Raw genomic sequence first — 24079 nt, forward strand, 5'->3', positions numbered from 1 at the left:
ACAATAACTCTATTATTGAAGATAGTTGTGAATATGTTGGTTTAATTAAGACAAGCAGATCACTTAATCAACAGATTCAAAACATTTGACTCATTCTCAAATCTGAAATGTCCCTTACTTGTCTAACAAAATATATATATAGTTTGTCTGATAAATGTCATAAAATTAATGTTAAAACTGTGGAATCAAATCTTATTTGTGGAATATTAGTGGAGATTCACCTCACATGATGAATCTTGTTATTGGTGATGCACAATGTGATTAAGTCAATACTCACCTTCCTTGGAATAATATATATATAACGAGGATTATATATATGTTGGGATTTGTCTTCTTATAAAAATGAATGAATTCATTTTGAATTTTATATAATTCAAAATATCAAAATTGTAGGCAATGTTCAATGATTCATGCATATCTTTCTTATTCGACATCCAATTTTGATAATTCAAGTTAGATTAGAAAGTTAATTCAAGAAACTATAAATTCATTATTTAGAGTTTTGCCAAATTTAAACTCGAAAAAGGTCAAAATTATCTTTAAAGTCAAAACTATAATCATTTTATTTTTTCTTTCTTTACATCAATATAATCATTTTATCTTTTTTTTTTTTTTTTTTTTTTTATCAGAAAATATAATGAGATTATCATTCATTGGACATGTAGTAAAATATTATATGCATGGAAGTTTGGGACAATTTAATTACCATAGATCTGTCTAATCTGAATCTCTCAGATTCCAATATCAATCAAAATGCATGCATCTATCACCACACTCACACAACAATATAATACTTGGCTTTATTTTTATGTCAAGTAAATGAATATAAATTGAATTAAAAAGATAATTTAAATCACTACACTTTCCATACTTCCAATATTGCCAAAACAAGATTACAAATGATCAGTCAAAAACGTGTTAAAAGTCGAAATAATATTAGTAAAATTGAAACTATATTTAACATTTCAGAACTTAGTTAGTTAGCTAAAGTCAAAAACATGTCAAAAGTCGAAATAGTATTAATAAAATTGAAACTATATTTAACATTTCAGAACTTAGTTATTTAGCTAGACAACTCCGTTACGACACTTATGTCAATTTTTGGTTAGTCTTTCCACACTTCAATTTTGCAGTTTGAAAATGAAAACTACGTTTAAACCTTTTCTATGGTCTTAGATTGCAAAGCTTCAACATTGTACTAATCACTTTCATATGATCAACCAATTTTGTCTTGGTGTCTAATAACACGCCACGTCAACATAATTACAAATTAATCCAAGTTGCAATAATGTAAGTTTTACCTAATTAAATCTGGCTTTATTCGATTATTTTGTCTTCTGTAATTTTTTCTCTCTTTGTCATGAAGTCAAACTCTTTGATAAATTTAATCTATTTTTTTTATTTTAATTAATTATGATTTGATAATGACTCTTTCATACCCTTTCTATTATATCATAACTTTTAATATTTTTATTTTATATTATTACATCAGCCTTTAATAAATTAGATTATTAAGTGATGATTAGGCTTCTAGTCAAATTCATAAATACATATTTGAAAATGGTTCGGGTCTGTACCCGGATCCGATGAGATTGGGCCAATTGTCATCACGCCCAAACCAAATTGGATCCGTTTATGCATTTTAGCTTCACCATATTAGGTCCATGAAATCAAATCACCAATAAAAAAAGCATTTTATAAAAAAATAAAATAAATAAAAGAAATCTTTACAATCAATTATATATACATATTACAGCCTGACAGGTGTGGTTAGGTTGGCATGAGATACCACGTCTGACTAATTAATTAATTAATTAATTAATTATTACTTAATTAATTAACATTAAATAAAAAAAAATCTTTGGAATCTAATGCTCCCACTCCGCCCGATTAGATTCCAAAATCATCAAGTCATATCCTGTGCATTGGGAAACCCCCTTTTTGAACTGACACGTGTCTTCTACTTGCCAGCTAATCTTTTTTTTTTTTTTTTTTTTTTTTTGACATTTTCTCGATGAATTCTTTTTGCAATATAACTAATAATTATTCAAGATTGTTTTGTTTTCGAAATTTATTGATATGTATTCATGTGTTATATTTTTTATAAAATCAAATTCGGTATATTTTAACGAAAAAAGTTCGTATTTTTGTGTGTAAATAAACGATCATGAGTATAACATGGAATGTATTAAAAATAGGTCGTCCAAAAATGTTTTTACAGAAATATCTTAATTATTAATTATTATAAGGATATATATATTATATATAAATAAATATCCACGGATTATTAAACAATTTCCGATACTTTAGATTCTCGATATATTATATAATTTGAAAATATGATTTGTTATATGTTATATACAATGAATTTCACCCGATTAATTATATTATATGATGTGTGCGATTATATGTAAAATGAAAAATAATAATAAAAAAAATTCCCAATATATTTCACAAAATTTCTTATTTGAAATACTAATAAATAAACTTTCCATAATTAAGAAAAACAGTTTTTATTTTTGAGTTTGTGCATATCTCGAGTTATTTTTGTTTGTTTGTTTGTTGAACTAAAAATCAGATATAAAAGTCAAAAAAAGTACAAGCCAATCAAGCCGTTTTCTCTCTACTGCTCCATCGCACCGTAGCTCCGCCGTAACTCCACCGTAGCTCCACCGGGTACTATTTTCTTCTTCCGTTTTGTTCTCCAGACATACTTTTCAGAGATCTTGCTTCATTTTGCTGGAATTCATGCATTTCTCCGCTTAAACCCTCTATTAATTTTCTGCAAACTTCGCTTCTCGTATATTTCACCATTTTTATTGGTTATTTAAATACTGAATAGTCATGTAATTAAGGAGATTGATTGAAAATTTATGTGAAATTGATATTTATGTTAATGAAATTGATTAAGTTTTCTCTAGTAAGTTAATCTGCTTAGCTGAAGTTTTGTTAATATGTGCTGAAATTGTTGGATTTGGGGTTAAATCTGGAAAGTTAATGAACTAATTTCATTAACTCATAGTTATCATTCGTTCTGCAAATTTTGTTTGTTAACATTCAAGATTCTTATATTGGAAAACCCTTCCTCATTGCACTTCACCTTCATAAGGTGCAGTTTAACAAATTAGGGCTTCATTCGAGAAACCAAGTGTATAATGGTAGACAAGATAATGTTTAATTTTTTACTGGCAGTAAAGTCACTCTCTGTTTTACCAGCTCCAGAAAGGTATTCGAATATCGAGTCATATCTGCATCATTTGGATCAGTTGAATCTTAGAATTCTGAATACACGCTCATATGAGGAGATATGTAATTCCAAATTATGTTTATTGCAGGTCTCCAGTCTTTCAAAGAAACAGCGGGATTGATAGGGTAACTAGGTCAAAAACTGGGCAAAACGTCCCCTTATGTGAATATGACACAAAGGGGAGGCTGTAAATCTAGGGACGTAGATTTCAGTTCACGCTTTTCAAAAATTCTCTGACATTTGCTTTATCGCGATAGTATAACTTTTGGTGTTCTGGTTAGAAATGGAGTACTATTTTCCGAGTAAAGAGAAGGATAATAACGATTCAGCTTTGCTGAGGGGTCGTATGGAGGGTATGACTACAGGGTCGACAGATAATGGTACACGTGGCTTGTATACGGAAGACTCGTTTAACGTTGCAGAACTAATGAATTTCGATACATATGCTGGATGGTGTAACAGCCCCACTAATTTGTCTGACCAGATGTTTGCATACTCATCCCCTCTCACTGCTCCTTCCACAAATTACTCATCCTTTGATGGATTCAACTTCACACATCAGTATAATTCAGGAATGTCCGTAGTAGATGATGACATTATGGGGAGTCCGTTTGGTGAAGATAAAGTGATTTTTCGTCAAATAGACAGCCAAATGACCTCTGCAACAAATTGTGCTGATGATGGGTATTTGTTGGTCGAGGCGAAAGATGAGAGCTCAAGTAAACATGATTTGATAGAAAGTGTAGTGAACAATGTGATTCCAAGGCCTCCTGTGCTTACACTGGCCGAGAAAATGCTTAAAGCATTGAATCTGTTCAAAGAGTGGTCTGGTGGGGGTATTTTAGCGCAATTGTGGGTTCCAATGAAGAATGGGGATCAGTACATCTTAAGCACCTGTGAACAGCCTTATTTACTTGATCAAACACTTTCTGGATATCGTGAAGTGTCTAGGTCATTTACCTTTGCAACGGAATCAAAACCGGGCTCTTTTCTTGGCCTTCCTGGTCGTGTTTTTGCCTCAAAGATTCCAGAGTGGACCTCAAATGTGATGTACTACAATAAAGCTGAGTACCTGCGGGTACAATACGCTGTTGATCATGAAATTCGAGGATCTATTGCTTTACCTATTTTCGATGATGATTCGCGTGAAAAGTCGTGTTGTGCTGTTCTAGAACTGGTTACCATGAAGGAGAAGCCCAATTTTGATTTGGAGATGGAAAATGTTTGTCGTGCACTGCAGGTAACTTTCTATTCCTTTTATTATCATTCCTTGCTCAAACAAAAATCACTACTACATCTTGATTGCAAATAGTTTTACTGCATCTTCTCTTGAAATGTTGAAGACTGAGTAATTATTGTGGGACCTTTCTTGATTTTGTAGAATTGTTCTACTATTTCATTATTTCGTGGTTGTAGCCAGGTTTACTTAATAATGCGCGATTACCCTATTATAAATCATATTTAGTATCACTTCAAGATTGTAATACCTCTGAGCTGTGAATGTTTTCAGGTTGTGAATTTGACAAGCACTGTACCTCAAAGACATTGCCCCAAGGTTATTATCATTTAATTGCTTTTTTATTCTTTCAGATTATTCTAATTCCATCATAGTTATGGTCGGTCTCTCTTTAAATCAAAATTTGAACATGCAGAGTCTTTCTAAGAATCAAAAAGCAGCTTTAGCTGAGATTACAGATGTTCTGCGTGCTGTTTGCTATGCTCATCGACTACCTCTTGCACTCACATGGATTCCATGTAGTTACTTAAAAGATAATGGAGGATGCAATAGGAGTGCGAACAAGAAATGTGTACTGTGCATCGAGGATTCTGCCTGTTATGTGAACGACAAAGATATAAAAGGCTTTGTACATGCATGTGCTGAGCATTATCTGGAGGAAGGACAAGGTATTGTTGGGAAAGCGCTTCAATCAAATCACCCCTTCTTCTACCCTGATGTGAAGGAATACCATATAAGCGAGTATCCTCTTGTTCATCATGCCCGGAAATTTGGCCTAAATGCTGCGGTTGCAATCAAGCTAAGAAGTATTTATACCGGTGACGATGACTATATACTAGAACTGTTTCTTCCTGTTAATATGAAAGGAAGTAAAGAACAACAACTCTTGCTCAATAACCTCTCCAGTACAATGCAGAGAATATGTAAGAGTTTGAGGACAGTGTCAGATGCCGATTTGCATGGGATAGACACTTCAAAAGATAAACTATACGATGTGGAAACTAGAAAGACACCAGCAATATCGTTCTCTAGGAGGAGTTCTGAACAGTCGCTTATTATTGGGAATACAAGCACCATTGATCCCATAACTCAAAATATATCTGAATCAGCACCCAGAGTAATAGAAGCTGATGGGCCTCGCGGACAGGTACTTGTTTATTTTAAATTATGTTCACTTTGAGAAACTTTTGATTATGATTTATTTTATTGGCTAGTGTGTTTACTGGTATAGTTGGGATATGAAACATGAAAGTCTGAATGTTGCTGCATGCTGTTAAAAACATGTAATTGCTTTACATTGAAGAGTGAAAACTAATGCGAGCATTAGTGCTACTAGACAGATGTTACTTTTCTTGAATTTCTTATGTCTCGTGTGACTATTGGATTCATTATGTTCATTTCTTTAATGGCGTAAATAGATAGAGCTCTTAGTGCCTTTTTATAAATGTTGTAGACAATGACTGGATCAAGGAAACAGACGGAGAAGAAGCGAAGTACAGCTGAGAAGCACGTGAGCTTAAGTGTTCTCCAACAATACTTCTCTGGTAGTCTTAAAGATGCTGCCAAAAGCATTGGTGGTGAGTCCATCATATTCAATTATTCATACAGTCTATATATACTCGTGTTCAAAAGTGAACTTCTTGCAAAATTCATCACAAATATTAGAAATCTCAAATTCGTATTTCTTGTTTTTTTCAGTGTGCCCAACGACTCTCAAAAGGATATGCAGGCAACACGGAATTTCAAGATGGCCTTCTCGCAAAATAAATAAAGTGAACCGTTCTTTGAGGAAAATACAAATTGTCCTCGACTCTGTTCAGGGTGTGGAAGGAGCACTCAAGTTCGATCCAACCACTGGAGGGCTCGTGGCCTCAGGCTCCATTATTCAAGAACTCGACTCTGGCAAAAGATTCGCATTTTCCAACAAAGATCAATCAATCGAAAACCCTAATAATCCGGTAGTAATCCACAACTCAAAATCCACATCATACATGGACTTCGAAACCACCACCGTGAAAATGGAAGAGGAGTGTCTATTAGATGGAAACCAAGTGGTGGGTGAGTGTCAAAACAATGTGATTTGGCCAACTTCTCCGAATTTTCCAGCAGTGCCTTCAAAATCCCTTTTCATTCATCAGAACTCGAGCTCCATTATTGAAGCTGGCAATGAATTAGATGTAAAAGATGATGCTGGAATGGATAGAGACGATGGAATTGTCGAGCATACCCAACCCACTTCCTCGGGCATGACGGACTCCTCAAACGGTTCTGGATCCGGATCCGGATCAGGATCCGGGTCATTGATGAACGATAGCTCCTCGAGTTCTCGAAGCTTCCGAAGAGGGCATATTCGTAAAAACGAGACAAGCTGTGGCGACAGTGGCTCGAAGATTGTAGTGAAAGCGACTTACAACGAAGATACGGTTCGGTTTAAATTCGAGCCTTCCGCCGGGTACTTTCAACTGTACGAAGAAGTGGCGAAGAGGTTTAAACTGCAGGTAGGGCAATTCCAGCTCAAGTATTTGGACGATGAAGAGGAATGGGTGATGTTGGTTAGTGACTCCGATTTGCAGGAGTGTCTCGATATTTTGGATTTTGTTGGCACTCGAAATGTGAAGTTTCTTGTCCGTGATGTGGCGAGCGGTGTAGGAAGTTCTGGTGGCAGTAATTGCTTCTTGGGGGAGGGGTCTTGATAAATTATCTACAATGAAGATTACTATTATTAGTTTTTTTTTCTCTTTCTTTTTTTATTAGTTGATGCCATGTTTGTACTGCTGTACATGTGTTTGTAGAAATTATGAAGGTTGTAGATGAGAGGTGTTAGTTTTTTTTTTGTGCGGTTAGAACTGCAATAGAAAAAAAAAGCACTACAATGTAACATCTTAAAATAGAATTTTGTTTTTTGATTAATGTTCATATTTCCTTATGTTTAATGATATAGTATTTACTTATGGTTTAGCTGGCTCGAGTTTATAATTTTGATTATTTTAATATTCTGATTAATTATTATAAAAATAAATAATAGAATAATGGATTATCAAAAGCAAGTTTATTGGACTTTTTGACTTTCCATAATAAGAAAATCGAAAAGCAGCATAATTAAATTTGAAGAAATTCAACCGCTGCCCTTTTCAAAATATTAATAGCTGATCAGGAAACACAGAAGCAAAAGAATCCGAAATTCGAATAGAAATTTCGAGAAAGGGAACAAAATCGGGGAGCCCTGTCAAAAATCAGTAGTACAAAACCTCCTCTCCTTCTCATTTCTGTTGTGTTTATTTATGTCGAATTATATGGAATCTCGTCAACAAAATTGATTCAGCCCTAAAATTTGCTGTTTTTTTTTTATGGCTTCTCTTTCAGTGATTTACTCTGTGTGTAATTAATTTGGTTAATTTTGTGGAATTTCATGAAATTAGGTACTTTAATTGTTTGCAATTGCTAGCAAATACAGAGGAGAAATTTTAAACTATATCTGTGCGCCTATTTCAGGCTTGTACGATTTTCTCTGATTGGGGCTTCAATTCGCTGATGTTTACAATGTGGGCGTGTGTGATTTCAGTAGCAGATATGATTTCCTTATTTGCAGGAATTTTTTATTTTTATTTTTTTTAGGGTTTATAAATGATGATATACATTTCATATAATGGGTATGTTTGTTTAATCTAGTGCTCTTCTATTTCAATCGAAAATTTTAATGCTCTAGGTTTAGGTAAGTCTAAACTTGGGTGTCCTATGAAATCCATGCTTGCAAGGATGACAGGATTTGTCAAGTTTCGTTTCCGATTATTTCTGGATGTTAGTTGGAATCTGTTTTGTAGTGTATATAATCATCTGTAAATGCAATATTTTCTTGTAGTGGATATGGAAGATGCATTAGATCGTGGCAATGGGATGATAGAAGCATCTGTAGTCGGTGAAGTTGCATCATGTCAAGCTGACATAAACATAGAAAACACAGAACCATATGAAGGCATGACGTTCGAATCGGATTCTGCTGCTAGAGCTTACTACGATAACTATGCTGGGCGTGCAGGGTTTTTAACCCGTGTTTTATCATCCCGTAAATCGGAGCGTGATGGATCCATTATATCACGTGGACTAGGATGCAGGAACATTCTTAATGCTCAAAAGGCGTGTAATATCTCCAATGAAGTGGGCGAAAAACGGAGGGATGGTTGTACTGCAATGCTCTTGATAAAGAGAGAGAACGGAGGGAGGTGGGTTGTACGGAAGTTTGTTCGAGACCATAACCATCCTTTGGTAGCTTCATTACCTAAGAGACGCCCCACTTATGTAAGTACTAACAATCGTTATCTATTTCCTAGTTCCTTGTTGCTTTAAGGGTCTTTAAAGTTTATTTGCTTATTTGGTACTTGTTGTAAACTGGTTAAGGTTTTTGCTCCTTTTTACTTTTTTGATTTTCTTGAAAAAACGAGTAAAAAGTCGTCAAAAGCACTTATTGAGTGACAGTTATAACCATGAATCAATTGCTCGCTGTTGGGGGAAGAAGTAGATTAGATGTATGACAACAAAACGTATACACGGAGGTACTAGAAGAAACATAAACTCGTGCTCGTGAAATGGATATACATACACTAATAAGCTGAAAATAAAAGCAGAGGAACCTGATATCAATCTCGATCTCCTTAGATTTTGTCTCTCTTCCTAGTATTCTTAGATGTAGTAGTTTATGGTGTATGAAACAATTTCAGATGCATGTGTCAATTATTGGGAATAGCAAAAGCATGAATCGTCTTTTGAAAGAAATTGTCTTATAGAGATTATTTTAATGTTGTGATTTCTTAATGAAGTTCAATAAATTGGCTTATTTTTGCAATGATTTAAGTTCCTGAATTATAGTAGTTCTCATATGTGTCTTGTTAATGTTCGTCTTTGTATATTAATGCTTGTATTTTGCTATCTGCATGTGTGTACCACCTATTGACTAAACAGAATAAGTGCTTTTCTTTGCCATGTCGTAAAGTACTTATGTTTTGATAAAACTGCAACTTTTGTAGGACGAGAAAGATAAAAGAATACAAGAGTTAACTGCAGAACTCCGAATAAAGAAACGTCTAAGTGCTGCGTATAGGGAGCAGCTACTTATTCTCATGAAAGACGTTGACAGTCATAATGACCATTTAACATCCAAAGTACAAATCATCCGTAATAATCTTAAGGAACTTGAAGCGACAAGGCAGGAGCTTTCACTCCACAATAAACCGAGCTTATAAGGGTAAGTACCGTGATCTGTGTCTTGTGAATTGATCTTGTTACTTTCTATGTTATTTAATATTGTTGAGTTATATTTAAGAGTATACAAAAATGCATTGATGCAATCCTTAAACCTAAACATATTCATGATTGCAGTTACCAAAAATCATCGATCAGTGGAGTTGCAATAGTAAGGCTGTGAAGAGAAGGCAAATTCGAGCTTGTTTTTGTTTTTGCTTGCTTGGTATAAATCCAAGCATTTGAGCTGAAAAATCTCAAACTAATTGCTTCATAAACCCACACTGTATAGCAAGTATTAGAAAGAAACATTGGGGGCCCGGTTTTTAAGAATGTGCTGACGAGGCAAAGAAGAAATGAATATTATGCTGGTTGAGGATAACGCATACAACGAAGTATGAAGTGATTTGTGGAGCAACTGTTGGATACAAGTTCCTGAACAACAAGAGCTTCTGAGATTGCAATTCAGGTAAGATTCAGAACATTGCACTCCCTTTTACAGTTTACATTATTTGGATCGGAAGAGCCTTCCTTTTTTTCTTTTGAAGTATTGCAATTTATGTATATAATGTGTCGTAGGACAAAAAGTTTAGCTCAAAGAACACCAGATGAAATGAACAGAGTAGAAGTTGTAGTGTACCTTGCGATTGCTCTCTCTATCCGTGCCATGTTCATTTTTGATACAATCAACGAGATTAAAAATTTCAATATTCTTAAACATTGAACCCGTGATATTTAGTATTTGAAATTAAGTTCTGAATTAGTGGATGCAGCACGATTATGTATTTCGTCCTTAATTGTTGCATTAATCATTGCACTGGAATTCTTTTTTTCCCTAGATTTATTGGTTTTATTTAAGAAAAAAGAAAGGACATATTATTTAACGAAAAATGATGATATACATTTATTTATTTGGAATTGTAATATGTTCATCGAAATATTGTTTCACTAATTTTTGAATTGTCGAACAAAATCACGAAACAAAATCGTATACTAGAGAAACAATTAATTCTAGTTTTTGATAGTACAATCATGCCATAATCATTCTGATAATTATTAATAATTATTTAAAGTGCATGCTAGAGAATATTCTTTACTCTTTCACTCTCCTTATAAAAAGGTGACAGTAATATTATGCCGTTACACATCTAATTATTTTATTTTATCTTGAATTATAATGAACAAAAAATGATTCAAATTAACAAGAATTTCTTGTTTATAGGTATTGCAGTAGGATTATCCGCAGTTATATGTTTCGTTTTCTGTTTTTTATGTTGTTGTGTAAGAAGGAGAATCGGAGTGCATGGAACAGGTGAACCATAGTTACTTACGTTGATTGTTCGTCATACGATAGTAAGCAATTAATTTTTTTGTATTTGATTCCGAATAATAATTAATTTAATCAGCAAATTAAAATGATTTCGACGCTAATTGGCACGTGTTTGGTTGGAGGATTAGTGATTACTGCTGTTCTGGCTGTACTTATATATGGTGTATGTCTTTGTGTTCAACGAGGAAAGTTGAAGAACAAAGTGCATCCAGATATATACTGCGAAGTCTACGATTGATGGTTCGGGAAAATAAAAAAATACCCGAAAAAACCGAAAACTGAAAAATCGAACAATTGTTAACCGCCCCGAATTTTCAAATCTATGATATAGTTATTATTTTTATTTTTTACGGTCCGAACATATTTGTTCGTGTTTGGTTCTCTATGTAAAATCGAATTAAAGTACCGAAAATAAATGTGTTTGTTGCACTTTTTGTATTTTGCATTAAATTTTTTTGTTTGTTGGGTGTAATAATAAAAAACTGTATGCATTCAGATTTTCTACATTGGAACAATCGAATTGAACTCTATCAATAAACAGACAAAATTCGCACCAGCAAATTAAAAAGTACAACAATATTTAATTGTTTTTATTTGGGCGTGTATACTAGATTCACAAGAAAATTACAGTTTTCACCCCTTAAATTTGTATTAATTTCCCATTTGGTCCCCTAAGTTTACTAAAAACACATTTGGTCCCTGTTGTCACACTAATTAACATTTTTGGTAATTTTTGTCAATTTATCGTTAGTTCGTCTGTTAAGTAAGTCACGGGCACATAGTTGATTCATTGAAATGACTAAAAGTATTGAATTTTTGAAACATAAATGACCAAATTTGTTATTTTGTGAACATTAGGGACCAAATATGAAATTAGTGCAAAATTAAAGGATGAAAAGTGTATTGTTGCCTTAGATTCACCATGAGCTATGACTGCGAGTCAACATACCCATTGATTAAAGGTCTAAAAGCTGCCAAATAATTGCATTAGATACTCTGCTTAAACCTTGGTTTCTACAAAACACATCTTTTATTCTTAATTATTCTTTTAATTTTGGACTAATCAATAATTATATTATTAAACAAAATAAATTACCCTTTCCACTTTACTTTCTCATTTAAACCTCCATAAATTAATATAGCTAGATAAACAAAATTCTATTAATTTAGCGAAATATTAAATTATCGAATTATAATTTAGTAGGTTTTTACCAAGTCAGGACCAGAAAAAAACTATTATACGAAATTATTAATTTATCGAAGTTCTACCGTGTATAATAACAATATACATAGTTGAAATAACAACAAAATAAATTGAAAAATACAATCAATTGATCAAACATTCATTCACCAAGAAAAAATCTTATATTTAATAATAATGTTGACAAGATTTATGTTTTTTTAATAATAAAAAATAAATTAGAGCTTACTCAGAAAGTGTAGGTGGTTTTAAAGTTTTTGCTCAACGGTTTAATGCCATTAATACTACTTTCTCTCTCTACATCGTCATCTTCATCTTCTCCATCACCATCTTCACCAAAAGCTGGGTGCTCCAGAATTTTAGTGAGAAGCTGCGTTCCTCTGAGAGCATTGGTCAACGGCAGGTGTCCCTCCGGCGTGCCTTCTTCCATCTCCCACATGAACTCCCCCGGAAATGCTCTGTAGTTATACTGCACTACTTCCGAGCTTTCCAGCAGCTTCATCCACCCCACTTTTATGAAGAATTTTGTGAAGTCTCTGTTTGATTTCTTCCATATCTTTTTCTGTACGCTGTACCCGAATTTCTCGTTGCTGTACTTTCTCCACAGCGCGTCGATGGTTTTCAGGTCTTGTTCCGAGATGAACTGTACCTCCGAGAAGAAGACGTACCCCCGGGTCTCGGCGGATTCTCCGGCGAGGACTATCAGGAGGCGGCGCGTCTCGTCGTCCGCCTCCCGGTAGTTCTTTGTTGATAAATGCTGCTCCAGGAGGTCGAAGGACACGTTCTGGTTTGTGCTGGGGTTGCTTGTGGCGGTTCCGGCGGAGGACACGGCGGCGAAGGCGGCGGTGGAGTTGGTGAGGGAATTTACGGCGGCGAGGGTTGTGGTTGTGGTTGGTCGGAGGAAGAAAGGGTTTGTGGTGGTGGTGTTGGTGGTGGGATGGCAGTCTAGGGAGTGGCGTCGCCGGAGAGAGTGGTGGTGGTGGCATATAGAGTTGAAAGCGTTGGTGGCCATAAGGTGGGAGAAGGGAATTATTATTATTATTATTATTATTATTATTATTAAAAAAGACAAATAAAAAAAAAATGAAGATTTATTTATTTAGTGAATGGGGATATTTTGTTGTTGCGGAGATTTTGAGAGAAATAAATGAAGCAAGTTGAATTTGTGGTGAGATAAGAGAAAATATGCATGTGTGGTGAGTGAAGTGAATGGTGGATTGTGATTGGTTGAATTTGGGTGAGCCTGGATTTTCTTTTTCATTATCTTTTTATCTTTCCCCTATATTCCAAATTTAGCATGGCATTGTCTAGTACACCACCTTTTCTACACTCCCTAATTTGGATCTAAATTATCTATCTATCTATATATATATATATATATATATATATATATATATATATATATATATATATATATATATATATATATATATATATATATATATATATATATATATGTGTGTGTGTGTGTGTGTGTGTGTGAGAGAGTGATTTAAATGATTTTTTTTCCATTAAACGCAAATTAAAATATCAAATTAATGCCAAAATGAATTAGTCGGAGAAGAAAAAAATAAATATGCGAACACGAAAAATAAAGCTACAACAAAAATATATGCCAAAAAAACGAGTAAATTAAACCAAATTCAACTAATTTGAACAATGTTTAGACGCTAATTTTTTTTTACGAATTGAATTTATAAATCTTTCTATGATTCGTTTTCTAGCCGAATTAACGGTTTATTTGATGATAACATCCGATGAAATATACAGAATAATAATTAAACCGTTGATTTGCACATAATCATACAATAACCATGTGGGAAATAGTGTCTTAAGTTTTAAAGATCAACTAATTCATCTAATGGTTCCTTTTGTGGCATGAATTGATTAATTAGTATTTTTATAGTAAATAAAGCATTTAATTAATCATAAGGTTAGTGAAAATAATAATCAATAGGGAATAAACTATAAAGCCAATAACCACCACTCTAATTTGTTCATCCAATGGAGAAATAAAAAAAAAAAGAAGAAGAAAACAAAAAAAAACATGAAATTATAAAAAAAATTAAAAAAATTAAATTAAATTAAAAAGGAAAAAAAAAAAGAAAGAAAGAAAAATTAGATATTAAATTGTAAATTGTGTCCTTGAAAGAGCCTGACACTAAGAGCATTAAGCATGGCCCTAGAATATTGTCTTGAACCCATCTTCCAATCCATCCCTGTTTTCATCATCGCTTTGAATTCTGCAAAACTTATTCTCCCATCCTATATATATATATTTCATTTTTTATTAATTAATTATTTTACTTTCTAAAAATATTTATTAATAATTTGAGACAACGAAAAAATGATACCTTATCGAGGTCGGCATCGAAAATAATGTCTTGCACAACTTGGTCATTGGTAGGGCCAAAATGGTCATCTAGCAAAGATTGTTGCAACTCCTCGAACTCGATGTATCCGCTGTTGTTCTTGTCGAAGTACAAAAACGCTTCGTGTAACAGTTCTTCGTTGTTTATTTTCTTCAAGTGCACGGCCAATGTCACAAACTCTTCGCAATTTAGCATCCCGTTTCCATCGCAGTCCGCCTTCATTATTATTTATTTATGATTAATTGTCACAATTTTTCAACCGGAAAAAAAAAAAACGATTCCTTGTGTATATATACGTTATATACTTACAGCATCGAGTAGTAATTGTACGTCATGATCGGCAACCGGTTGACCGATCATATAGAGACCATCTTTCAATTCTTGAAAATTCAAGTTTCCATTTTTATCTGTGTCCATCATTTGGAACATTTGTTTTATCCCATCTACTTGATCATCTGGCAAATTATCTGCTACCACCTGTTAATTATATATATATATTGTAACACACATTATTAATAATCTTTTAATTACACAATTCAATTAATAAATTAATTAATAATTATTACTATATGAGATCATGAGAACTTACCCTAAGGACCTTTTTCTTGAATTTATTCATCAAAGAGAACTGTTTAATTCTTGTTCTAACACGTTCTCCCAAAGGTATGTTTGGAACTTTGTCTGCATTTTGTATCCATTGGCTTCCTAATTTACAATTAATTAATTAGTATATCTATCATGCATGTATGTATATGTATATATATATATATATATATTGATTGAATAATGACAATATATAGTAGTTTAGGTTACCTAGGACTTGTTCGACAGTGAGACGAGCGTGAGGATTAGGCTCGAGCATGCCGATAACAAGATTCTTGGCATCTTCACTAATTCTTGGCCATGGATCCCTTTGGAAATCTATTTCACCATACACAATTGCCTGTGCAATTCCTTCTTCTGTTTCTGCACTAGATCAATTTACACATTTTTCTTTAATTATATATTATTTTCGGGATAATAACATTACATATGTAAAATAGTTATTTATTAGAAAATAAAAGAAAAATGAGTTAATTACCTGCCCAAAAAGGAGGAACTCCACACAAGAGTATGTAAAGAATAACACCTGCACTCCATATATCTATTTCCGGTCCATAATTGCGCCTTAGAACTTCCGGTGCCATGTAATATGGGCTTCCGACTATTTCACTAAATCTTTGACCTAAATATCCATTCATACCAAACAAATTGATGTAAAAAATCATAAATCACTCGTCGAACAATTATTTGATCGTTCGATCGGGCATATATATACCTGGTTCAAAGAAAATGGAAAGGCCAAAATCAATTGCCTTAAGAGGCGCATTTTCGCACTCGTTTGCAAATAAAAAGTTCTCAGGCTTCAGATCTCTATGTATTACTCCATGTTCATGGCATACCTACATACATAAAATAAACATTAATCATCCAAAACAGATTAATTACGTACATTTCGTTAAAAAAAAAAAAAAAAAAAAAAAAAAATAAAATAAAACTATAGATACAAATACATACATATAGATAGATACATACCTTGACAACTTCAAGAATGGTCTTGGTGACAAGAGCAGCAGCCCTCTCGGTATAATGGCCTCTAGCGACAATCCTATCGAACAGTTCACCGCCTTCACAAAGCTCCATCACAAGATAAATAGCCTCTTTGTCTTCGTATACCTCTTTGTACTTCACGATATTTGGGTTCGTAGGCAAATGCCTCATTATCTCGACCTCCCTCCTTACATCTTCTATATCTATATCCGTTCTCAGTTTGCTCTTTGATATTTTCTTGCATGCTAAGCAGTCCCCATTGGCATCGTCGAAGCATTGGTAAGTTACGCCGAATTCGCCTCTTCCGAGCTCTTTTCCGAACCTGTACTTGCTGAATATGTCGTTGCCCGTTGGATCTTTCAGAACCTGGATTGGACGGGATATTCTCAACGGGGCTAATTTCCCGCTGAATAATTTGCCGTTTTGAAATTCTTGAGAATCGGTGTTCGATTTTTTCGTTTTCTTGAAGAGGGTTGAGTTTCTTTGCAGGGACATGCATGTCCCCATGGGATTAGTTGATTGATTTGGCTGATCTCTCTCTCTCTCTCTCTCTCTCTCTCTCTCTAGAATATATACAATCCTCAATTTGTGTGTTTCTCTCTCTAGATTAAAATCCCATGGGAGAAAAATAAGAGGGAAAGTGAAGAGAGAGAGAGAGATCAAGAACAAAAGAAAGAAAGGAAAAAAAGGTGGTTATTTGGTTTGGTTGCGTTACTTTTCCTTCCCCGCCATTCGCTCGTGTCCTTCAAGTAAAACTAGTCAACGTTGACCTCTAATTTTATAGTTACAAAATTTCATTTAAAAAATTCTAATTTTGAATTTTTTTCATTATCCAATTTTCAAATTATTATTATATAAAAATAAAAATAAAATCCACCCCACAAAAGCATTGGGTTTCAGATGGACATCTGCTGTTGAAAGAAATAACATTTGCAAATTTAGAAAAGAAGAAATTATTACAACATATATAATATAGCACATCTTCCGGTAAGAATATTCCACCTTACCCAGGTTTGACAAGAACCATAACCTAAGAATTTTCTTTTTTTTTTCCCCCCTTTTCTTTATAGAATCAGAGTCACAACTCACAAGTATCAAAGTTTGAAGAAGGTTAACTTCATCTAACATGATACAGACAAACTATATACAAACAATATTTCGAAGAAAAAACCCACACCCACAGAACGTTTCTTCGAGCAACAGCACTTTGAGTAAGGCTAGGATAATACTCACTACTTCGCCAGCTCATAATTGAGAAAAAAGAAAAGATTTTCATTTTTAGGCGATTAGTTCTCTAATTAACGGCGACGCTGACACATAATGCATGTAGTTGAAGATCGGGCGTTCATGTAAGTACACTGATCGCAAGCCCAATTACCCGACGAATCATCCGTGTTTCTAACTGATGAACTCGTCTTGGAAGACCCTTTTGCCCTTCCACCTTTAGCCTTGCTACTAGTCCCTGCCACGTTTTTCGAACTCGTCATATTTGGTGGTGCCTGTGAATCTACATCCGAAAGACCATTCTCTAGTGCTCTAACCAAGTTCTCAAAGTAGTTCTTCGTGACACTGTTGAAAAACAATTGAGAAACTTTTTTAATGTCACTCCTGTTTAAAATATTAATCATCTCATATCTATCCATACGACGAGGAATTATACCTCGTCAGACCAGCAAGTTTTGTACGGAAATCATTAAACTCTATTGATGGGCCCTCAGAATTAAGGTAATTCGTAAGCTCTTTCTCTGCACATTGATGAAGCCTCTCCAAACCAGCTTCCGCCTCACCTAAATGTTAACATATATGCAAGTCGTTAAAACAAAAAATGAAACGTAATTTCTTCCAAGAGAATGGATGCATCGAGAGAAGATGATACCTTGCAAATACTCAAAAAACTGTTTTTTAGTTTGTTCCTCTTCTGGTAGATAGAATCCATACGCATAGGTCCATTTCAGTACCCTCCTACATTCAACTATCTGCAGGAATGTTCAAAAGTCATACATGATTATTTTACAATTTAACCAAAGGGAACAGTTGTTTTAACCATGTCTTGGCTAAATTGTTGAGAGACCAGCCCAAGTTTTAATTACCTGGGAACAGTTAACATAGTGTCATTCCCCCAAATAGGAGTTTGTACAGCACCATGGCACATAAAATTACTATAATGAATTCGAAGTCAATTACAGCTTTACCAGGTAATAATTACAATTTTCTCATCCATACAGAAAGTACGGCAAACACACCATTGACACAATAATAAGTCAGTAAACCAAAGGCATTTTGTACGGCAAGTGGCAACTAAACATATTTAGGTAGAGGCAATGATGACGAATGGAGAGAAAATGACAATGAAAGAGATATGATCACAATTTATGAAGTTTCCGATTTCTGATTCCCTTTTATGGCATGAGACAGAATAAATTCCTCAATTTCGCTATCATATGCTGATTAAAGGTTGCACATGAAAATATATGTATTCTAGTTGCCTCTATTTTCAATAAATAACCATCAGCTGGATCTCAGGAATCAACTTATTCTCCAGACATTTCATTTTTAAATCATGAGATACTTGTCCCTTAGCGTAGTTTTCTCACACGCCACTCTAAACCATTAGCAGGAACAGACTAGCAACCCAGCATTTCATTGTACCATTATGTAAATCTGAACATAGAGAATGCGACCAAAATTATCCAAAAATAACATCATTGAACTTGAAGAATTTGTTGATGGGCTTACCTGTTGCCAGGCTTCTATAATGAATTTTAGTTGAGACTCGGGTTGGGATTGAACTTCACTAAGCTTCTCAAGCTGGAGGGGAATAACATGAACATAAAGATAATAAATCGGCACAAAAAATATAATGTGTATAATAACATATACTTACAAAAATATAATGTGTATATAACATATACTTACGTGGATACTTTGCATTTGATGCAGATCCGAAAGTGCCTTTTGCCTTGACTGCATTGAATTTGCAAAAGATTAAAGAGTTTATGCAAAGAAAAGCAAAAATAAAACTCAATTTTTGTAGGGGAATAAAAAACAGCACGTGCTACATCAATGGTCAAGGAATAAAAAATGACCAAATAGTGCTTACCGATTGGTTGGAAGCCCACCGCTCATAATAATGGGTGTATCTTTCCAAAGAGTTTTTGGCCATCTCTCTCCTCCTTTCAGCTTCATCATACTGGATGCATAATCGATTAGGAAGAATTGAAAAAGTAATTAAGAGAAGATAAAGACGAACTTCGGATAATCATGTGCAACATAACGCACTTAAAAAAACATATCCCTAATTACGTACCACTCCCTCTTGTTTTGCTGCTTCATAACGGTTGCATGCGTAGAAACCTCCTGTTCTCTCACCATGATCTGACCATGCACCAAGACACAACCTATATATATATAATTAAAAAAAATCAGCACCAGTTGTTAGCATGGTAATGAATGCAAATGGTAAACTGATAGAATTTCATTTCATAAAGTAAGAAATTAGAAACCATACCAGCAGAATTCAAACTTGCACGGTGGTGTGCAAGTCATGTGCATGCATCCTTGATTCTTTTCAATTGGACGTTTGCACTTGGGACAAGGCTTGGAATTGGCCAATATCCTAAAAGCGACAAGTTATGACACCAAGCTAATAAATATACAGCATATTCTTGCTGGAAAAGTAGCATTTTCATTAGCCTTCTACATTCTAAAATATTAAGCTCTGCATTTAAATAAATTTATATACCTAGAGACACAAACATGGAACCTAACATGTACACCATCTAAAGCAAGAAGCATACCGGTTTTCAAACTCTGTTCAAACTAAAGCATACCGGTCTTCAAACTCTGTTCAAACACTGAACAGAGTTTGTGAAGATGAAATAAGATTTCCAGTCAAAGGAAACTGCTCAAGATTTTGGTAGAATATATTAACACATAACTTTTTGCAACTGAGTATTTCATTATTAATCTCCTTCAGCCTTTTTTTATGTACAACTGCCAAACAAGGTCCCAAACTAAATTGATTTGTGTTTCAGAAGTACTGTTCTTACTTGGCCAAAAGATCAGATCATTGAATTGTCAATTTGACCAACTAATTGTTGAACAACAAGAGTTGAATCTTGTTCATTAATATGGTGAGCAGTTCATGCAGATACCTAAATGATGTAAAAAGAGAAATTATCCACAAGAAAGTAGTTTACCAATTCATGTTTTCTGACTCTGCACTGTTTTTCAAAACCCACTTTGCTACGGTTTCACAGTCCACTGGCCGATGAGCTTCCTCTGTGCACTGATCATACCGTCACAATTAAAACTTGAAGAATGGAATAACCATCAAGAGAAAGGAAGACAACTGAATGCACAATAATTACTTACATTCCAACAGAAGCTATACGAACAACTGCAAGTGACATCATAGCTTCCACCACCAAGGCTATATTCCACAGCAGAATCACAACCAGGAGCAGGACACCACTTAATCTGTCAAAAAATAAATGAAAACAAACATTAGGGAACACAGATAATCTAAAAAAAGAAGAAAAAAAAAGGCCAAATCATCCAAACCCTATTATCCAGATCAAGCCATTATCATGAACTCCAAACTCAATTAGCAGTGCCGCATATAGATTTGATATAATCTAAAATAATATAAAGCCTCAAGAGATACTTGAAGACTTTGCACAAATAATAATCTAGCACCACTCTCTCAAACTCAAACTCCTATCGACTCAGATAGAGATAATAATTCAACCTCACGTTTGTGAGTCTGTATTTTATGTAAAAGCCAACAGAAACTATTCTTGTTTCTGTAAAAGGTTAGCCCAAAACACAGGGAAAAAAAGGAATTTCTAGATTGAATGCACCTTCTAACTTAATCAAATACAGGATTAAATACAATAGCACCTGCAGCTTTTCTGATGGTAGTAATAGATATAATAATATTAGAAGCAGCAGCAACGGCGTGAAAGGGTCTAAACAAGGAGTCAATGACAAGATTTTTCCACTTTCCACCCAAGAAGATTTTTCTCTTTCTACAGATTACATGACAAATTAATTTGAAATATTCTTAATGGTACGCAGAAATAGATACAGAAGTGCAAGGATATGCATGTGTCCTTTTAATTAAAAGATGATAGGAATGCTTGATAATCTAAGCTCAATTATAGCAATCCAGCATAAGTATCAACAGTGCATTCTATAAATGGAAGGTATCAATATGCACAGTATATTATTTCACTGCTTATCTTTTAGTACACAATTAATATCTCTATCTTATAGAAGTAATGATTTATATATTCGTAGACACCTAAAATGGCAGTAATTCAGGAAAAGATATTTCTAACCTGACGACTGTCCTCAACATAAGATCTACGAAGATAACGGCCATACTTCTCCTTATCCTCACCAGAACCCAACTCATCAATCATATCTTGGCCAACAGCAGCCCCACAGGACGGGTCAGGACACCTTAGCGTCAAGCATCCAGGCCCATCATTGATGGCTGTGCTAATGTAAGCTAAAAAAAACAGCAGACATGATAAGTAAATTAGTTATCATGGGGCCGATTGGAGCAGCAACTAAGAATGAGACAAAAAAAAAAAGTGTTTCATTTTTGTTTTTAGTTAAACCAGACTCCTTAAAGTGTTTCAAACACTTATTAGTCAAAAAAAAAGGTTCTAATGAATTTAAAGCTTCGTCTATCATGCACAGATGTGAAAATTGCATTGTGCTTTGAGTTAAAATGGACCCTCATAACAAGCTGCGCAGTCACTTAATCTAAAAAAGAAAAAATCAGCACATCATAACTAGCCATATATTGACCAGAGTAAATTTCTCAAGAAAATGTAACCAAAATAAAAGCAAGGAACCAATGAGTCTCTCTTTCCACCTGGAAGTGATGGCCCTTCCCAAATTTCTTTTGAGTATTTCCTCATTGTATCCTACTATTAATATTTTCCCAGGAAAATGCACACACATAAATTTCTGGAGAGACACAAAAGGACATTCTCCTTCAATATAAACCCTACTAACTTTAGTTCTTAGAATGAAATGGTGCGATAATCCACAATATTCCCACTTCTCAACCAGTAGATTAAACAAAATATTCTCTTTACAATAAAAGTTTGATCTAGGGGTAGATTCTGTAGAATAGATATAGTAAGGGTCTTCACTAGAAGCATAGATGGATAAAGCTGCCAACCATCAACTTAATTGAAAAATATTAAAGCATGGCTAAACAAACCTTTCCAACATGTATCACAGAAAAGATGAGAGCATGCAACAGAGCGCAGACTGTCACGATTATAGCTCTCAAAACAGATCCCGCAGGTGACCTAATAGGACATAAAACACGTTATGATGCAATGGTGATAAGGAAGTGCACTCCAAATGTGAAAATACAAACACACAGGAGCAATGATAAACAAATAGATAACTTACTTCCCCAGAATTTGTAAACTTAACAAGCGGTTTATCCAATATGCCAACAGCTTTACGGACCCTTTCTTCATCTGCAAACCATGCTTCATGCACATTATTCACAGTCCTGTATCAATTACGAAAAGAAAGTTAACCAAAAGTGAAAAATATTACAGGAAAAAAAAAAGACGCAAACTGACTACATTGTGCTTCAGAGCACTTTCAACACACATCGCCCAATATAATAGTCTCAACCGAATCCAACAAAATAGAAGTTCGTATAACATATCAGATATATCTCGATGTTAGAAGAAGAAACACGAAGAATACCATTCGTAACGACGCAACAGTATGCATGCTGCTTCCCTTGAAATAGAAAGGACAGTAGCAATTGTAGTAATGTCTTCCTCTTGACGTTGCCGTATATCTTCTTCCTTTAAAATGGTATAGTTCTAGAAATATACAAAAAAAAAGTCATATCGGAAAGCAAAAATCTTCAAGACATTTCAAAAAACTTTACTTTCTCATAAAAGCATTACTAAACTTAAAAATTCTTTCCCAGATCACAAATTTTAAGAGACCACCCCTCCAAAGCTAAAACACAAATCGTACGCCCACTGTAATTTGCGCCCGGTTAACACAAAAACAAACAAAAACAAGATAACATCCTGCATATCCACAATGGGCAATATTAACTATTAATCCATCTGATACATCCAAAAAGATGATTCAACAGTGGTTTCCATCCAGCAGAAATCAGACTCGACAAAAAGAAAATCAAGATACCATCCAATAGAGTCCTAATTAGTCCCTCAGAATTCAATTGGGATAGATAAACAAACAATTGCACAGAGAACGCAAGCGCCAATTCGAAAGTATACCTGCGAACGACTGGCAATAGCATCATCGTCGGAGTTATTGGCGATGAAGTCATAATCGCCGGTATCAACGTCATCCTCTTCGGCAAAGTCGTAGTCTTCCTCATCGTCCATATCCTCCTCCTCCTCCTCCTCGCCGCCGCTGTAGTAGTCATCCTCCTCCTCCGCCGACGCCACATCGTTGGCGTCGTGCATGTCGTCCTCGGAGTCCATCACACAGTCGCCGATTCGCGAATATTCAGCAGAGAGAAAACCCTAGAGAGAGAAAGTAGAGAGAGTGACAAATCTTTGGATAGTGAATTGGGGATTGGAATCAGGAAATCCTGCTCGGTTAGGGCTGATATAGTGATGTGATCATCACTTGCTGTAAAAGGGGAAATATTAGACTTTAGAGGACTGCTTAAATTGCACCTAATTTCTTTTTTCCTTTCTTAATTAATTACTTAATTACTTCTTCTTCATGTATTTTCAAATATATATTTATAATTTTTCCTAACACTTCAAATTTTTTTGATTTGAAATATTTCGTCAAATATTTTACCTTTTAAATTAAACTAGATGATTTAATGGTC

General features: G+C 34.4%; 5 protein-coding genes across 10 annotated transcripts; 2 read left to right on the forward strand and 3 right to left on the reverse strand.

Moving 5' to 3' along the window:
• Positions 1–2398: 2398 nt before the first annotated feature.
• On the forward strand, positions 2399–7420 carry LOC105959531 (protein NLP9). Its single transcript, XM_012983648.2, has 6 exons — positions 2399–2676; positions 3336–4487; positions 4758–4802; positions 4900–5631; positions 5938–6061; positions 6183–7420. Exons 2-6 carry the CDS (start codon positions 3531–3533, stop codon positions 7175–7177), a joined length of 2853 nt encoding a protein of 950 aa, XP_012839102.2. The 5' UTR covers positions 2399–2676; positions 3336–3530; the 3' UTR covers positions 7178–7420.
• A 109-nt stretch (positions 7421–7529) lies between these two features.
• LOC105959533 (protein FAR1-RELATED SEQUENCE 5) lies at positions 7530–11509 on the forward strand. Of its 6 annotated transcripts, XR_016029948.1 has the most exons (6): positions 7530–7723; positions 8344–8780; positions 9506–9723; positions 9858–10188; positions 10942–11072; positions 11178–11509. XR_016029948.1 is itself a non-coding variant. In XM_012983650.2 (4 exons), coding segments are annotated over exons 1-3 (654 nt in total). In that variant the 5' UTR covers positions 7530–7722; the 3' UTR covers positions 9722–9723; positions 9858–10437. The 6 variants fall into 6 exon arrangements, 2 of the variants coding, with proteins under 2 accessions (XP_012839104.2, XP_012839103.2); XR_001172957.2 differs by having other exon boundaries at positions 10942–11509; XR_001172956.2 differs by lacking the exons at positions 10942–11072; positions 11178–11509 and adding an exon at positions 10299–10482.
• An 882-nt stretch (positions 11510–12391) lies between these two features.
• Positions 12392–13390, reverse strand: GUN4 (protein GENOMES UNCOUPLED 4). The gene has a single exon (XM_012983653.2). The coding sequence runs from the start codon at positions 13260–13262 to the stop codon at positions 12480–12482; it is 783 nt and encodes a 260-aa protein (XP_012839107.2). The 5' UTR covers positions 13263–13390; the 3' UTR covers positions 12392–12479.
• Positions 13391–14187: 797 nt separating this feature from the next.
• LOC105958818 (calcium-dependent protein kinase 24-like) lies at positions 14188–16883 on the reverse strand. Its single transcript, XM_012982821.2, has 8 exons — positions 16198–16883; positions 15941–16064; positions 15704–15847; positions 15436–15588; positions 15212–15327; positions 14932–15099; positions 14605–14838; positions 14188–14515 (listed from the first exon to the last, which is right to left on the reverse strand). The coding sequence occupies exons 1-8, from the start codon at positions 16717–16719 to the stop codon at positions 14369–14371; spliced, it is 1608 nt and encodes a 535-aa protein (XP_012838275.2). The 5' UTR covers positions 16720–16883; the 3' UTR covers positions 14188–14368.
• Positions 16884–17149: 266 nt separating this feature from the next.
• LOC105959535 (putative E3 ubiquitin-protein ligase ARI8) lies at positions 17150–23977 on the reverse strand. Its single transcript, XM_012983654.2, has 15 exons — positions 23511–23977; positions 22960–23081; positions 22651–22756; positions 22454–22544; positions 21555–21727; positions 20587–20691; positions 20412–20500; positions 19721–19828; positions 19520–19610; positions 19313–19402; positions 19129–19176; positions 18949–19020; positions 18089–18188; positions 17873–17999; positions 17150–17781 (listed from the first exon to the last, which is right to left on the reverse strand). Exons 1-15 carry the CDS (start codon positions 23718–23720, stop codon positions 17511–17513), a joined length of 1803 nt encoding a protein of 600 aa, XP_012839108.1. The 5' UTR covers positions 23721–23977; the 3' UTR covers positions 17150–17510.
• Positions 23978–24079: the final 102 nt, after the last annotated feature.

This window comes from Erythranthe guttata, chromosome 14 (assembly GCF_056151865.1).
Source record: "Erythranthe guttata isolate IM_541 chromosome 14, IM_541, whole genome shotgun sequence".
In the NCBI taxonomy this organism is placed as follows: domain Eukaryota; kingdom Viridiplantae; phylum Streptophyta; class Magnoliopsida; order Lamiales; family Phrymaceae; genus Erythranthe; species Erythranthe guttata.

What these genes read in the sequence shown, in the direction of transcription:
- LOC105959531 (XM_012983648.2), top strand. Translation starts at nt 3,531, where the DNA reads ATGGAGTACTATTTTCCGAGTAAAGAGAAGGATAATAACGATTCAGCT. An exon ending in ATGTTTGTCGTGCACTGCAG is followed by an intron (nt 4,488 to 4,757) that starts GTAACTTTCTAT and finishes GAATGTTTTCAG; the next exon opens with GTTGTGAATTTGACAAGCAC. An exon ending in CTCAAAGACATTGCCCCAAG is followed by an intron (nt 4,803 to 4,899) that starts GTTATTATCATT and finishes TTGAACATGCAG; the next exon opens with AGTCTTTCTAAGAATCAAAA.
- LOC105959533 (XM_012983649.2), top strand. Translation starts at nt 8,325, where the DNA reads ATGCAATATTTTCTTGTAGTGGATATGGAAGATGCATTAGATCGTGGC. An exon ending in CTAAGAGACGCCCCACTTAT is followed by an intron (nt 8,781 to 9,505) that starts GTAAGTACTAAC and finishes CAACTTTTGTAG; the next exon opens with GACGAGAAAGATAAAAGAAT.
- GUN4 (XM_012983653.2), bottom strand. Translation starts at nt 13,262, where the DNA reads ATGGCCACCAACGCTTTCAACTCTATATGCCACCACCACCACTCTCTC.
- LOC105958818 (XM_012982821.2), bottom strand. Translation starts at nt 16,719, where the DNA reads ATGGGGACATGCATGTCCCTGCAAAGAAACTCAACCCTCTTCAAGAAA. An exon ending in CACTGTCGAACAAGTCCTAG is followed by an intron (nt 15,328 to 15,435) that starts GTAACCTAAACT and finishes ATTGTAAATTAG; the next exon opens with GAAGCCAATGGATACAAAAT. An exon ending in TACAATTACTACTCGATGCT is followed by an intron (nt 14,839 to 14,931) that starts GTAAGTATATAA and finishes ATAATAATGAAG; the next exon opens with GCGGACTGCGATGGAAACGG.
- LOC105959535 (XM_012983654.2), bottom strand. Translation starts at nt 23,720, where the DNA reads ATGGACTCCGAGGACGACATGCACGACGCCAACGATGTGGCGTCGGCG. An exon ending in CTGTGATACATGTTGGAAAG is followed by an intron (nt 21,728 to 22,453) that starts GTTTGTTTAGCC and finishes TGTTTTTTTTAG; the next exon opens with CTTACATTAGCACAGCCATC. An exon ending in AAACTTGCTGGTCTGACGAG is followed by an intron (nt 17,782 to 17,872) that starts GTATAATTCCTC and finishes GTTTTTCAACAG; the next exon opens with TGTCACGAAGAACTACTTTG.